At 38.7% G+C, this 16,818-nt stretch overlaps 1 protein-coding gene across 7 annotated transcripts in view; it reads right to left on the bottom strand.

Moving 5' to 3' along the window:
• gria3b (glutamate receptor, ionotropic, AMPA 3b) overlaps window positions 1–16,818 on the bottom strand; it is a 301,594-nt gene that overhangs the window by 96,769 nt on the left and 188,007 nt on the right. For all 7 annotated transcript variants that reach the window (XR_002459908.3, XR_002459909.3, XM_005157133.5 and 4 more), the window contains exons 8-9: window positions 5,845–5,949; window positions 3,608–3,715 (exon numbers count right to left, since the gene is read on the bottom strand). Coding sequence is in view for 5 of the 7 variants with exons in the window: in XM_005157133.5 (XP_005157190.1) it covers window positions 3,608–3,715; window positions 5,845–5,949 (213 nt within the window). In the remaining 2 variants the exon portion in view is untranslated. The remainder of the gene's footprint in view (window positions 1–3,607; window positions 3,716–5,844; window positions 5,950–16,818) is intronic.

The raw sequence follows: 16,818 nt of genomic DNA on the forward strand, positions 1-16,818 counted from the left end.
CAAAAAAAACTATGTATTTTTAAAATATATATGTACTTATGTATTTAGATGATCAGCAGTTTCATGCATGCTTTGTTTGCAGCTTTAGTTTTTAAACATTATGGGCCCTATCATACACCTGACGCAAGGCGCGGCGCAAATGTTATTTGAAAGTTTCACCTTGACGCAAGTGTTGTTTTGCACCACACTGTTTAAATAGCAAATGCATTTGTGCTCTTATGTGTGCCCATAGGCGTTGTGGTCTAAGGCGTTCTGAGGCGCACTGCTGGCGCGTTGCTATTTTAAGAAACTATAATAGACTTTTCATTAGACCAAAATAAACCCAGTATAACCTCCAGTGCAGAGTTGCGCCCCGCTTACACACTGCTTAATAGCCTACACACAAAATGTAGAGCAATACGCAAATATCTTTACATATGAACAAATTTAAATATTACGGATATATATAGGATATAATAAGAATATATATATGATATAAATATAAAGGATTAAAATATTACAAAAAATATTATTTTCTAGTCAACGTAAATATGAAAAACCCACTGCTTTTATGCCTTCTTCATCTCGGGAGGCTTTTTCAGTTCATTCATAACAATTTGCTTTTGTATAATGTTATTATTATTAGCAGTATTATTTATTATATCCATATTTATATTTGTTTTATTAAAAACAAGCTTAGATTTGCCCACCTGCAGGTTTTAGACCATATGGAGCACAGCATGTGTTTTAGGATATAACTTTTGACCACACTTCGGTATTATTTTTCATTTATTCGTTTGCCGGAAATTAGGACTGAATTTAGAAATAGATTTGAAACAAATATTTGCGCTTAACAAACAAAATTAATTATTTATAGGCTAATTGATGTCAGAGCAAAAGTGAAAGTAGATAATTTACCTCTCATTCTGCACGATAGATGCTCTGTTTAACTGTTTTCTGTTAAAAAAAAAAAAACTATTAACTGTTTGCTTGTGAAATGCTCAGTTTTTCCACTTACACTTACTTTACGCTATGTAAATAGCAAATACGCTTATGGTGCGACGCAGCTGGCTCTTAAAGGGAATGGGAGACTCTGATTGGTTTATTCTCAAAACACACCTATAACTCATTAAGAAAATAAACTCAAACCTTTTAGACCATGCGCCACGGCGCAAAGCAGATTCTTCAGTCCTTAAATTAGCATCAATGAGCATTAGCATTAAATTAGCATAAATGTGTTTTGCGCTCTGCGCATGGACCGTCAAAATAGAGCCCTATATGTTTAAATTATGCTTAAACTCCAAAACCAAACACTGTTTACTCACTGCTCACCTTCTTTCATTGTAGTGCCATACAGCATTATCAATGCATCTATGCTTGTCCTTCAGGGTTTTGTGATAGTAGCATGCACATGCTGTTATCTAGACTATTTAAACTGAACTCAAATTAGTTAGATCGAATGATCTTGCTGTAACTTGCTGTTATGGCACTAATTTAAGTGTTCGGCTCAATCTAGTCAGGTTTTGGACTTTAATCCACACTTTTCTGATTAACCTTCATTAAAAGTTATTTTTCTAACATAATTGTCAAAGTAATGTATTTTTTATATCCAAATGATTTCATTAGGGCAGACTAAATTTAATAAGCCCGATAATTTACCAAACTTTGAAGGGTTTAATCTTGAGTCTACAAATGGTATAAACCAATGTCCAGTTACCACCTGTGCTTAATCATTTAAATTACTGTATTACTGTCATGTGTTAGGTGATTGGCCATCATATGCATCCTTAATCACACAGGACTTGGTTTATCAACATTTAGTACTGTCCATCATATTAGGTGTAAATAATAGGGAGTGAGATGTTAAAGCAGAATTGAACACAAATCCAAATAGCTTCAATTCTGCTTCTCTCTCTTTATGCACATACACACAAGTTTTTGGTGCAGCATTCAAAGGGTTTCGGTTGCGCTGACAGTGAAAAAGTAGAGGAGGAGACTGTATTAGATGAGAGGGAATATCAGTCATGAAGTAAATGGCAGTGACTGCAGAGGAATCACATGTTGACTCGTTTTAGGCATTTTCAGACACACCTACAGTACACGTGCCAGAAGCCAGTTCAGCAGACATTGCCTTACTTAAAAAAGTATAATAAGTTTATAATTACAGTGTAGAAAACCGTATCCTATTGGATAATTTGTTTATTACTACAGTTGTGTACCACAGCAGTCATGTAATTACTACCACTGTTTAATTCAAGTAATTATTTACAGTATGCTTTAAAACACTGCAGTATTTACTATAATATTTTTTCATGTAAGCATACATATCTACCACCTTGATGGCAGCCAAATATATTTTAGTTCAGATGGTTAAATTGGTCCTTTTCATTATATAAGGATCATGTACAACATGTGTTTTTTCTATCCATATCTCCTTTTTAAATAGAGTATAAATTTATTTATACAAACTTTTAAAACTAAACTTCCTCTATGTATTCCATTAACTTTTTTTACTTGCTGCCCTACATCTTAATTTCGCTTGTCACTAGAATCATGTGATTGCAAACAACCTATTGCTGTTTTAGTCTAGCTGGTTTGAGGCCTTAGTGGTTTATCTATTTTAATAGCCTAGTGGAAACAGCAACACAAACTCTATATTATATTTTCTGTAGGGAAATAAACAAGGTACACAACATCTTCCAATTAAAAAATGTGGCAGTCGCTATTTAAAGTTAGCTTTTTTAAAGCAAGTCATTATTACTAAACAACATGGCTTCTCTCTGTCGTCATTATTACTAAACAACATGGCTTCTCACAGAGAAAATGTATCCCATTTGAGTCAGAGACAATTAGGGTGCCAGTGGGTTAGCAATGGTTTGTTTGTTCTGTGCTGAATGTATTTTCTCACCTCATCCTTTGTGTGATTGTTTTCTTGCGAATCCAATGGAATGAAAAACAAACAGCTGCTGGTTTACACAGTATTTGATAAAATTACCTTGGATTTTAGTTAAACTAAACTATTGTTGCTTTACATGGAAAGAAGATGTGAGCACTCATTTGAATGCCTCAGAGATGTGTCTTGCCAATTGGAGGCGGATATTATTAACAGCAACAGATGAAGTGACAAGTCAGCACTGAATAGCCCTCCAGTCAATGTAAAGTGGATATGTGCAAAGACACACCTGGCCTTGCTCAAATGCACTTTTACTTAGCCAAAGGCAAACCATTAAACCATTCTTTGTCACAGTAAGCATTAGCTTTTTGTGCCATGTGTCATTGACCATTTACTTGATGAGTGAAACAAGTCTTACCTACTTATGCATTGTATGTCTACTTTGATGATGTCAGATGTAAAACCATGATACCTAATGCCGTTATTGTGATGTCACTGCTACGACAGGCCACTGATATATGAAAAATCTAAATGCTTTGACACCCACGTGGATACAGTTGAAACACTCATGCGTGCTTGCATTTGACTGTTTCAACATGTAATGAGTGGATGGAAAGCAACACAAAAGAAATGCACTTCTACCCGCCCAGGACAGAATGTATCAACCTAGGAGTCAACACCATGACCCTGATGGGCAGAATATGAGACACGTTTAAAACATCATGGAGCGTGTACCATAATAGTAGTGACCACAATTGTTCGGTTTTCCACTGAGGAGGAATCGTTGGTGAACTGCTGATCCATAATATTAACAAACCGCTCAAACTCGTTCCAGTATCCAATCTGCAAAGGGAAAACATTCACTTTATTATCAAGAAGACATGTTTATTGCATTAACACTAACCACCAACCCCCTGTCTGTTGTGGATGTATAATCCCCTTAGAATGTATTGATTTGTAAATTAATATCTCTATGTGCTAATGCTGTTATTGCCTTTAAAAAAGGGAAATTTTATGCTGAATTTTGTTAATAGGAGAAAAATGTCACTTTTGGCTTGGTTATGTTTGCCTTCTGTACTTAAAAATGTGTGATGTATATGTCCTCTATTTCTATACTATGCTTAAGTTGCTTAATGGTTGAGTGGCATGTGTGTCAGAAGGCTTAGTGTGGCACCAGCCGCTGAAACATCACTGAAGTTACACTGTAGAGTGGTCCAGCCTACTCTTGTACATCACTTTTAACAGTTACTATCAGAGTATGTCTTCCTACTAATACTGGCATTTGGGTAAGCTTTTGGTACACACACACACACACACACACACACACACACACACACACGCGCGCGCACACACACACACACACACACACACACACACAAACAAACAAAATATAGAGAAGTTTGATTAACAGTGTCCTTTCCTGCATATATAATATGGAAATTGGAATTAGGACAAAACAGCTAGTACAGCACTTGTTTTCCAGCCAGATAAGGATACACTACAGGCACTTTCCAATTTGAGCTATTTTGAGTTTATTTGTTTTAATAATGGAAACTGGTGGGCAAAAAGCAATATACCTTCATTCATTCATTCATTTATTCATTCATTCATTTTCTTTTCTGCTTTGTCCCTTTATTAATCCGGGGTCGCCAGAGCAGAATGTACCGTCGACTTACCAACCACATGTTTTACGCAGCTTATTCCCTTCCAGCTGCAACCCATCTCTGAGAAACATCCATACAAACTCATTTACATTCAAACACTAACACTACAGAAAATTTAGCCCACCTAGTTTACCTGTACCCTATGTCTTTGGACTGTGGGGGAAACCAGAGCACCTGGAGGAAACCCACATGAATGCAGGGAGAAAAAGCAAACTCCACACAGAAATGCGAACTGGCTCAGACTAGGCTTGAACCAATGACCTTCTTGTTGTGAGGCGAAAGCACTACCTAGCAATATACCTTTCCTTTATAATTCATAAATTTAATTATATATTCTACTTTGATAACACTTTAATTTAAGTAACAATTTTTACTATTACCTTGTGGCTTATTGGTCAGTTACTAGTTAAGAAATTGGTTGTTTATTTTGTACTTATAAAGAACATATTCTGCATCTTCTTATTCTATATCCTTAATCCTAAGGCTGGACATACACTGTGTGACATCTTTGCAGTTTCAGCATGGTACCAACTTACACTCTATGGGAAGGTCACATACGATGTAAAGCCAAAGCTTATGGTTCATGTGCACTACACGAGCAGCGACTAGACTGCTCACACTATGTATATAAAATAAACACGTAATATACATTTAAAAACAAAGTGGTGATTGGCAAACCAGCATATAATTTATTTATGCAACCTAATGGGAAGGAGGTAGAAAGAAATTAAAATAAAACCCACAACAAATTTTTTTTTTTTTAGAATCAGATCTGTTTCTCACAAATATTTGAACAGAATGTCATACATGTTTTAATTGTTTCTGTGCATTGTATGTGTGTGTTTCTGTTTTGGTTTTCGCACATGTACAGTGAGGGCACAAATGATGAGGTCGATTCATAACTCTGATTCAAATGTGTTATTCTCTACCGAGCACCAAGAGCAATTTCTGTCATGTCAGAAAATCATTCAACTGCCAGTTGGGACAGATTAATCACCTATTCATTGCCCCTGTACATAGTCACACAAGTTAGAATACTGACCAAAATCTATGTGTATACCAGGCTCAAACAATACCTAAACCTAAACACTACCTTAATAAATTTAGTAAGCAGGAAATTAGTAGTAGATGTAAAATCATAGCTAACTTAATAATAGTGATAATTGTACATTAAAATAAAGTGACCTATATTTTTATAATGTATTTAATGTGTTTTAAAAGCAAAATGAGTGAACAGAACTGGAGCCAGTTTGGTTTTAACATTTCCAGAGCTTATCCAACAAATGGACAAATTTAGGGTTTACTTACTTTTCTTGGGCCTCCTGTTTTCATTTCATAAACATCAATGGTGTAATTTGTTCTGCGACCAAAGCTGTCAAACTGAATGTTGCCAGTCATCCCCTGTACCTGAACCTGCCAAGAAAAACAACAATAGACCAGGGACATCAGAATCACAATAAAAAATACAGAACACAAAGCATGAGCCCCATTTCCACTGTCTGGCCAGTGCGAGTCATGACTTTTATATGGCCGGGCCGGGCCAATCACCTGGGATGTTTTGCAGTGAGGCCAAAATCATGTTGCGTTTCTACTGTTGGGCTAGTAGCTCGCAGCGCAAACCCCGCCCCCAGAACATCCCCTGAATCAAACGTCACACAACCCGCCTACTTCAGCGGGAGGCAGATAAAGCACAACATCGCATCATCCCCAAACCATTAAAAATGAAGACAACTGAAACAAACAAGTGACACGTTACTGTACAGCAGTACATGATATATATACGTACATGCCTGTGTGTTCTCATTCATGATATTCATTGACTTACTGACCGACAGTTGGCGTCGAGTGGTCTCGCCAGCGCAGGGAGCGCACCATCCATAATATAACACCACAGAAATTCTCTGTTAATAACTCGGCAAAAAAATGTATTTTATACATATCCTCATTCAGATAGACACTGTCAAACATTCAGCCCAAATGCTCCGGAGAGACCTGAAATATATAAATTTTTCCTTATAGGCTATATGACACTTAATAGGTGATTCCTCTTTATTTAAGGATGTTGCCTATTATTCTGTGATCTTAAGGAAAGTATTAAGTATTTCAGCACATAAGAGCAAGTAATAAAATATAGCCTATATTTCGTTGCGCTCAGCAGCTTTTTACTAATAAATCTCTTCATCTATTTAAAATTTCAGTTTTAAATTTTACCACGTCATATAAACACTCGTTTAAAGACATAGAACACATTTTGTATTTGCAGTTTTCCCCAATGCGTTTGTAAAGAGGCACTGCACAGAGCAGTAAAAAAAGTAGTCTAGTTTCTGCTTTCACTCACCCAGAAATGCTCTGTTTGCATGATTTGATTAATATCATCGTATCCAAATACTTTATAAATAATATTTCAAACCTTCTCCAGTGTTTATTGTTTTTAGAAAATGTCTAAAATCTTTTTTCATCTAGACCTTTGTAAAATGAAAGTTTAATATGGCTTTAAAATGGTTTGATTTATATATTGTATATACCTAAATTGTTTTAGCTAGCTTTTGTTTGTTTTATATTGGTTTATTTATTTATTGCGATTTTATTATATCCAATATTTGTAATTCTTTAACTTATTTCAATATAACTTAGGCTATTTTATCAAGATATGACTATTGTTTTAAGCCTACAAACATAGACACGAAGTTTGTTAAGTTTTATGTCTTTCTGTTGTATTCATATTGTGTATTATCTCCAAAAAAAAAAAAAAGAAAGAAAAAAGCCGCTGGTGGCATCAATAGAGTTGTGAAGGGAGCGCTGTTTTGCTCTGTCTCACATTCACATGCAGGCATCTAAACGCGCACAAACACACCTTTTAAACTTGACAAAAACTCTCGAAAACCTTTACTGTCTGCTGTGTCTTTAATATGGTGTAAAGATTATTATTTGTTACATCAAGGAGGACGCAGCAAAGAATTTCATATATAAATTAAAGCTTTTTTTTTTTTTTTTTAAAGCCTTACATTTAATAGGGAAACATAAGGGCGATCATATGCAGAAAGACCCCAGCCTATAAGACTAGATGTTTTCTTTCCCCTATTTATTTATTTATTTGGCGCATTTACTTGTATGCGATCAAAAGACTAGTGTCTGCCTCTTCTTTAACTCCGCCCCGAAGCCCCACCTGGCCCTCTTTGGCCCAAGGTATTCGGCGGGCCGAGAAAGGCCATCCACTGGCCCTGAGAAAGCCCCGCTTTGGCCCGATTAGGTCCTGGAAGTGACAGTGGAAATGCGACTGGCCTTCTCTCGCCCTGGCTCGCTCGCTTTAGGCGCGATAGTGTAAACACGGCTATTGAGGAGATTTAGCCTGGCCACTATGTGGCATTGTGCCAAAAGACTGCAGTTAACCATGGGGCATGGTTGTTATCAGAATACATTAATGCATTGAAGAGATATAGCCTCATATCCACCTGACCACTAGGTGACACTATGCCAAATTAGTGAAGGTAACCTTAGATTATAGTTTTCAAACTAAATTCCAAGTTTGGTCCGGAAAGATCCTTAAGTGACGTCACAGTGTATCCTTGTTCATACACAGAACTACCCATAAAGAATTCACTTAGTCAGCTGTATATTAACTACAGATACATTTAGATTGTGAAAATGGTTGTTTTCTGTTGTCTCTATTTAAGGTGAGAAATCTGTCATCCACAGAAAAAAAAAAAAAAACAATTAGCAAGATTTCCACTTGAACCAAGAAAATTAATGAATGAGAAACTGAAACGAATTCTATTGCATTGTATTGCTGTCTTTACTGCAGATGAAGTTGGTATGATCTTCATTTGTCAAATAAAAAATTTCAGACATTTACACAAGTGGTGCACAATAATGCATATGTTTGACACAGTGGAAGCCCTACTAGGAAACACCCATACACTCTCGCATTGACACACACACAAATAAGGCAAATGCTGTTATTCCAATTCACCAATACTGCATACTATACTGCATGTCTTTAAACTGTGGGGGAAATGGGAGCCCTCAGAGGAAACCCACACAAACAAGAAAGAACATGCAAACCCCACACAGAAATGCCACCTGGACCAGCCGGGTCTCGAACCAACAACCTTCTTTGCTTAAAGGCGACAGTGCTAACCAATGAGCCACCAAGCAGCCCTTATTTGTAACTTATAATCAATTAAAAGGTAGTATGGATATCAATTTAAAACCACCCAGTAGGTGGCGGCAGGACACAGTCTCATTCAAAGGAACAAAAGGGAAAAAAAAACATTAATGGATGAGTTAATTATCAATGAAGGAACTGAATGCATGACATTGCATTGACATGCGTACCAGGTAATATGAAATATAATGAGATTTTTACTCATACTGAAACATTTGTATACAATAAATATGTATATTCATAACAGCATCAAAGTAAAAATAAATTCATTCATTCTTTCATTTTCTTTTCGGCTTAGTCCGTTTATTAATCTGGGGCTGTCACAGCGAAATGAACCGCCAACTTATCCAGCATATGTTTTACGCAGCAGACACCCTTCCAGCTGCTACCCATCACTGGGAAACACCCATGCACACTCATTGCCAAACATACACTATGGACAATTTAGCTTTCCCAATTCATCTATACCACATGTCTTTGGACTTGTAGGGGTAACCGAAGTACCTGGAGGAAACCCACACGAACACCGGGAGAACATGCAAACTCCACACAGAAATGCTAACTGACCCAGCCGAGACTCGAACCAGTAACCTTCTAGCTTTGAGGTGATAGTGCTACCCACTGTGGCACCCAGATACCCCAAAGTAAGAATATATTGCAAATATATTCTTTCCTTGATAAACAATAGCTTACTCCTATCGATGTCAGTCATGTGACCTTGTGCAGAGGTTAATGTGCAAAGAATATTTTAAAAAAATTAAATTGTGGGCACTTGTGATCCATTTACTGCATTTGGAGCTGTTTTTTAGTTATTTAAAATCAGTCATGTCCCTGTCAGAGCTCCAATTCTCCAGTTTATTTATTTAGCTTTTTATTTTAATGTAACCATTATTGATGGCGTTATAGCTTGTGTCTGCTTTTATATTTGATGTGGTTTCTTTTTTAAATAAATTCTATTCATTATCTATTCCTTCTGCTATTTATACTTTGACTTTGCATTTCAATTTATACTTTAATTGCACCTAACTTGCAAATTAGAAAACCATTCAACACAAATCCATACATTTCTCCTTTCTGGCTGTTCTTTCCCTGCAAGGGATTCTGTAGAAGCATGTCTCATGTCGTTTAGTAACGCTATATCTTATTGCACCACAATTATTATTTTTTTTTGCCTAAAAAATATAAATTACTCAGCCCATGACTTGGTAGTCATCTGGAGACAGCAATCAAGAAAGTCTCTCTTCATTTGCATAAAGTTGATATATTGCATAAATTAAGGACATGCCTGTCTGATCCGCAACAATCGCTGTTGGTCGTGTTGATGGAGATCACCGGAAGTCAGTCATTCTCTACTGAAATGAACAGTCGCTTGTTACCGCGAGTCGCTCATAGTATGAATGAGGCATTAAAGAGCTATATAATCTTCAATTTACCACTAGGTGAACTAAATGGCATTAGGTGCCAAAATTATAAAGGTAAAATCCAGTCATGGTTCTTATAATAAATACCTATTCAGGTCTGACTACAGCAATGTGTTAGGATACATAGCCTAATGTCCACCTTAGCATGTTCTTTGTCAAAATTGATTTGTAAATAATTTATTATTGGTTGGTTATTCATGAAAGGTTTGAGGAAGCTTTTAATAATTTTTGCAAGGACCATCTGTGTCACTTTTGGTAAAATGCATATGAACTGTCGAAGATAAGTTTGTAAAAGTAGTGATATTTATATTGCTGATTGTTTAAGTTTTATTGACAATATTGTTTCTGGAAGCAGAGTTGTGAATGAGAAGATCTTATATGAAATATAAAGATTTTGCGCTTTTGTGAAACACTGAATGCAACAATGCCTATATTGCATACATTGTCACTGGGTTTCATTCAGAGGGGGTCATCCCTGTGCCCTAATGCCTTTGACAGGTTCCCTGAATAGATTAGAGTATAGGGATAAGCCCTTCCGAATTGAGTGCAGTGTGTACACCAAACAACTTCCCAGCTCACAGGATCTCACCTGCCTTTCATTTCTGCTGATTGCTGGTCCTATATCTGAGGGTGTTTCGTTTCTCCTCTTGCCAGAGTGTTGCGTTTCTTACAGCCTTCTTGTTGGTCTGTTGTTTGTTATCTTTGTATTCTCTGTCTAGTTCTCTGGACCCATTCTGGATTAAGTCTGCCCTGCTGGAGAATTGATCCTTTGCCTTGATCTCCAATTGATCTCCAATGCCCCAGCTATCTTCCATACACTCGTCAATGATGTGCTGAGGGACATGATAAACAAATTTGCTTTTGTGTACCTGGATTATATTCTCATCTTTTCTCACTGTCTCCAGTTGCACATCCAGCACTTCAGATGAGTGTTGCAGAGCCTGCTGGAGAATCAGTTATTTGTCAAAGCAGAGAAATGCCTTTTTCATGCCCAGTCAGTTCCATTTTTGGGTTCCATAATTTTGATGGAGGGCATTCGAATGGATCCAGAAAAGGTAAGAGCTGTCTCCGACTGGCCGGTTCCTGACTGACGCAAAGCTCTACAACAATTCTTGGGCTTTGCGAATTTCTATAGGCGTTTCATTCGTAACTACAGCCAGATAGCGGACCCTCTGACAGCATTAACCTCCACCAAATCTCAGTTTTGCTGGTCTATAGCTACTCAGGCAGCGTTTAAAGAATTAAAGTCTCGATTTAAAACTGCGCCAATCCTTGTCTTACCTGATCCAGCATGACAATTTGTGGTCGAGGTTGATGCATCAGAGGTGGGTGTCGGAGCAGTTCTTTCTCAGATATGCCCTCAAGACAAAATATTGCACCTTTGTGCTTTCTATTCTCACCGTTTGTGTCCTGCAGAGCGGAACTACAACATCGGTAACCAGGAACTGCTGGCAGTGCGGTTGGCTTTGGGGGAGGGGCGTCATTGGCTGGAAAGGGCAGCTGAACCTTTATTGGTATAGACCGACCACAGGAATCTGGAGTATATTCAGACAGCCAAGAGGCTAAACTCCTGACATGCTCGCTGGGCATGGTTCTTTGGGCACTTACTTATAGGCCTGGTTCTAAAAATGAAAAACTAGATGCCTTGTCACGGTGCTTTGGCACATGGGACAGCAATCCCCACCCTAATACCATTTTGCCCAGGGGCCATGAGGGGGCGCTGTTGTCTGGGGTGTTAAGGGCGTAGTTAGGCGAGCTTTAGCCAAAGTCTAGGTGCCCAGGGGGTGTTCGGTGGATCTGTTGTATGTTTCTGTGTCGGCCTGAGCAGCCGGTTTGTGGGTGCATTCTCGGTCTGTACTCAAAATAAATCTTTTAATGCTTGTCTCGTTGGTCTGCTTCATCCCCTTCCCATTCCCTCCCACCTCTGGTCATATTTTGCCATGGATTTTGTCACTGGTCTCCCTCCATCTGATGGCAATGCTGGGGTCCTCATTGTGGTGGACCGCTTTTCTAAGGTGGTTCACTTCGTTCCCCTCCCCAAACTTCCATCTGCTAGGGAGATGGTCCGGGAGGTCGTGGACCATGTCTTCCGGGTTCATGGTCTTCTGGAGGATGTGGTCTCTGACAGGGAACCCCAGTTCATTCCCCACTTCTGGAGGGAGTTCTGCTGACAGATTGTTTATACTGCTAATCTCTCATCAGAATTCCATCCACAGACCAAAGGCCAGACTGAGCGTGTAAACCAGGATCTTGGGCAGATGCTCCGATGCCTGGCTTCCCATAACTCCTCTTCCTGGAGTCAGCAGTTGGTGTGGGCAGAATATGTTCACAACTCGTTGCCGGTGTCTTCGACTTTGCTGTCTCCTTTTATGTGTTGTCTTGGTAATCAACCCCCTGTTTTCCTTCCATAGTGGCTCCCATTCCCTCGCTGCTGATGCACCTGGTAAGGGCCAGGCAGGCACTGTTGTGGACCAGGGAACGCACCGAGAGAAATGCTGACCGCCACCAAGTCGATGCACCCAAAAATATGTCTGTGGTCAAAAGGTGTGGCTCTCCACTATGGACCTGCCAATTCGGGTTTCTGCTTATAAATTGGCACCCCGATTAATTAGACCATGCCTCATTACCCAGGCGATCAGTCCGGTGGCGGTGCGGCTACTCCGGAGTCTACATCTTGTCCACCCTGTCTGCCATGTTTCCTGTGTCAAACCTGTCTTGCGTTCTCCCCATTCCCCCCTTTCTTCTACACTCTCTCCTCCTCCTCCCCAGATGGTTGAAGGCTCTCCAGCCTTCACCATCAGAAAGATTTTTAATTCCAGGAGGGTAGGTAGAGCCTTTTAATATCTAGTAGATTGGGAGGGGTACGGTCCAGAGGAGAGATGTTGGATCCCAGCTTGGGACATTCTGGACCAATTCCACCATCGGCAGTTGCTTCAAATCTCGGGTACTTCCCGTTCCTGGGAAGTGGGGTACTGTTAGAACCCGGATTTGAACTTTGCTTTCTCTCTTTCTTCTGACAGCGTTTTCTATCTTTTCTTACTGACAACTTTCTAATTTGTCTCTAAATTGCTGTGTAACTTCACATTGCTGATCGTCTTTGCCAATTAGTAGCATCACTTGTTTACTGCCACCTGCCTTTCATTTCTGCTGACTGCTGGTCCTATTACTGAGTGTGTTTCGCTTCTCCTCTTGCCAGAGTGTTGGGTTTCTTACAGCCTTCTTGTCGGTCTGTTGTTTGTTATCTTTGTATTCTCTGTCTAGTTCTCTGGAGCCATTCTGGATTAAGTCTGCCCTGCTGGAGAATTGATCCTTTGCCTTGCCATTGCCCTTTCTCTGCATTACCAGGCCTGGACCAAAGACTAGCTTTATTTTTGACTGGCATTTAGCCCACTCCTGATTTTCTTTATCATGTTGTTCTAATAATTTTTGTTGGATTCTTTCCTGTATTGTTACACGTTGCCTGTGGTCCAGTCTTTAGTCTATTTTTACTAAAGTCCTAGATCTGCTCTGGAATCTGAGCAAATTGCGGAGTCATTTTCTTTCTTTTGCCTATTTAATTAATAAACCAACTGAATTGGACTCCTGCTTTTGGGTCCTTTATACAGACATTCCTGACAGTTTGGAATGCACCATGTATCTTCTGCAGTGTGTAAAACTTAATAGTACCACCCACATTAGTCTATTGCTTTCAAATTCTCACAGACCTCTAGGACTTGTGCGGCCATGTGTGCCAAAGGGCGGTTTTACAAATAACCATGCTTTAACTTTGGCATGTTTTTTTTGTGTGTGTATATATATATATATATATATATATATATATATATATATATATATATATATATATATATATATATATATATATAATTTTGAATATCTAACAAATTATTTGGTGGACAAAGGTGGCTATTGAGGCACTGTGACATGTTAGAAGAGGTAGGTCCTACCATCTGGTAAAGATTAACAATTCTACAATGTATGGTTTGGTCTACTTGTTTATTCTTAGGGCAGAAAGCATGGTGACATTTGGTTTTATCCAAAAAATCACATTAAGGCTACAGTGCTATGCCTAACCCTTTATCATTCTTCAAAATGGTGTTTGACTGTTTAGAAATTGATCTTCTAAAAGTGGTAAATGCTTCACTTCTCTAAGGCATTTTTCTCTTAAAACTGCAGTTGTTAAACCCCTCATGAAGAACAACCTGAATAACACCCTATTGACCAATTACAGGCCAATCTCAAATCTCTCTTTCATTGGCAAAATCATTGAAAAAGTTGTTTTCAAGCAGATTAAAAAGTTCTTAAACTTCAAGAGGTGTTTAGACAATTTTCAATCTGGTTTCAGACCACATCACAGTAGAGAGTGCTGTTTTAAAGATAATCAATGATATACGTCTAAATACAGATTTAGGCAAACTAACAGTGCTGGTATTACTCGATCTCAGTGCTGCATTTCACACTGTCGATTACACCATACTTCTGGATAGGCTGGAAAACTGGGTTGCACTGTCTCGGACAGTCCTCAGATGGTTCAGACCTTGAAAGGAGTGGTTACTATGTCAGAATAGGTGACCATAGGTCAAGGTGGACACCCATGACATGTAGAGTCCCACATGGCTAGATTCTGGCACTTTTGTTGTTGAACCTTTAAATGCTCCCTCTGAGCCAAATAATGAGAAAGAACCAAATCTCCTACCACAGCTATGCTGATGACACTCAGATCTACCTAGCCTTAATGCCTAATGGCTACAGCCCCATTGACACCCTCTGCCAATGCATTGATGAAATTAACAATTGGATGTGCCAAAACTTTCTTCAGTTAAACAAAGAGAAAACTGAAGTAATTGTGTTTGGGAACAGAGATGAGGTTCTCAAGGTGAATGTGTACCTTGGCACTAAAGGTCAAACAACAAAAAATATGGTAAAGAGTCTTGGTGTGACTCGGGAGTCAGATCTGAGTTTCTAAAGTCATATCAAAGTTAGTAAATTGGCATTTTGTCATTTCAAAAACATTCCATCAAAAACATTGCATCAGCAGCAGGGTGGATTACTTTAACAGCCTCCTCACATGCCTTCCCAAAAAGACAGTCAGACAGTTGCAGCTCATCCAGAATGCTGCAGCCAGGGTTCTGACCAGAACCAGGAAATCAGAGCACATCACACCTGTCCTCAGGTCTTTACACTGGCTGCCAATTACATTTAGAATAGATTTTAAAATATTATTACTTGTCTATTAGGGATGTAACGGTATCAGAATTTCACGGTACGGTAATACCTCGGTATGAATGTCACGGTACGGTATTTATTGAATCATTTACAGGAAAAAACGAAACTTATGAAAATACTCCAAAAAAGTGCCAAAAGTGTCAATGACATACAAATTAGCCATCTATCTGTAAGCTTTGAAACAGGAACTTCAATTTTAATAACAAAAAAATATTAAACCATGTAAAAACAATAAAGTTTCAATTTAGTATTGTTGAAAACTCATCACATTCAACATTTAATCACACTCAGCCCATCTACACAGATGAGAGCTCTGCTAGTCGGACTTCTCATCAAGCATCTCCCGCTGGATCTAATCTCACTATATTTATTAAACGGGATATTTCATTTATCTTGTTATCTTTATCTAACGACATATTCCCTGACTTTGGTCATTGGAATCTATTACTTGTTCTCAGGTAACGTGTTTTGGCTGAGCGCAAAGATAAGTTAATGATTAATGTAACCACGTACATTCTGTATATTGACTGATCGCTTGCCTTTATTTCCTATAATGTATAAACTTATTGTATGTTATACTTTTAAAATGGCCATTATCGATTATTAAAACTGATACTCAGCAAAAGAGAGGCTGTGTTTCGTATTTTCACTGAAATTGAAAGGAGGCAGTTGTTATCGGCTCCGTTTTGTTATAAATATCCACACAGTGAAGATGACGCTCATCTTATGCAGCAAGACGCCTCAACATGTCTGCTGTCTAAGTTGCTAATATTAAAATGAAAATAGGCAGTTCCTTAAATCATGTTTACATTTTATTGTTGATAAAGTGAAACAACGAAGCCAGGGTGATGTGAATGAAGTTATAAAGTACACTGTTCCCTTTGAAGATTTACCCGTGTCCTCGGTATAGTCTGCTTTTCCATATCAAACTGAGAAGAAGAGACTGCAGCCTTGATCAAACTTGCGAAGTCTGAACTTACAAGGAGAGGATGCAGGACTGAACTGTGCGTGTTAGGCTACTTAATATTCAGGAAAAGCCCCAATCAGAGAGGCGAACGTCTGCAGCCCCGCCTCCGTTTTCAGATGTCTCCGCTTTCCACTATCCACACTGAGACATTATCCACACATTTCGAAACGCTCCGTTTTCGGCGCTCGAGAACTCCGGCGTAGTGTGGACGGTTGGCGTAACCGTAGCAAAACTTATGCGTTTTCAAACTAAAACGTGTAAACGGGGCCTTAGAGTTTTCCAGCTCTTTTCATCCCCGCTTCTAGCAGCACACTCCATTTCCGCATTACTGGATCTGTAGCGACAACAGACCGCAAGGGATGATGGTCAAGCATGGGCTAATGGGTATTGTAGTTTTCGCTACCTCCCGTTCGCTTCATTCGCCTAAGCAAATTTTCTCAGAAGACCTATAGTTTTACCGAGTCATGCGACTTCGGTAATATCGAAAAAAATGAATATTGCGGTAT

Source organism: Danio rerio, chromosome 14 (genome assembly GCF_049306965.1).
Source record: "Danio rerio strain Tuebingen ecotype United States chromosome 14, GRCz12tu, whole genome shotgun sequence".
Classification (NCBI taxonomy): Eukaryota; Metazoa; Chordata; class Actinopteri; order Cypriniformes; family Danionidae; genus Danio; species Danio rerio.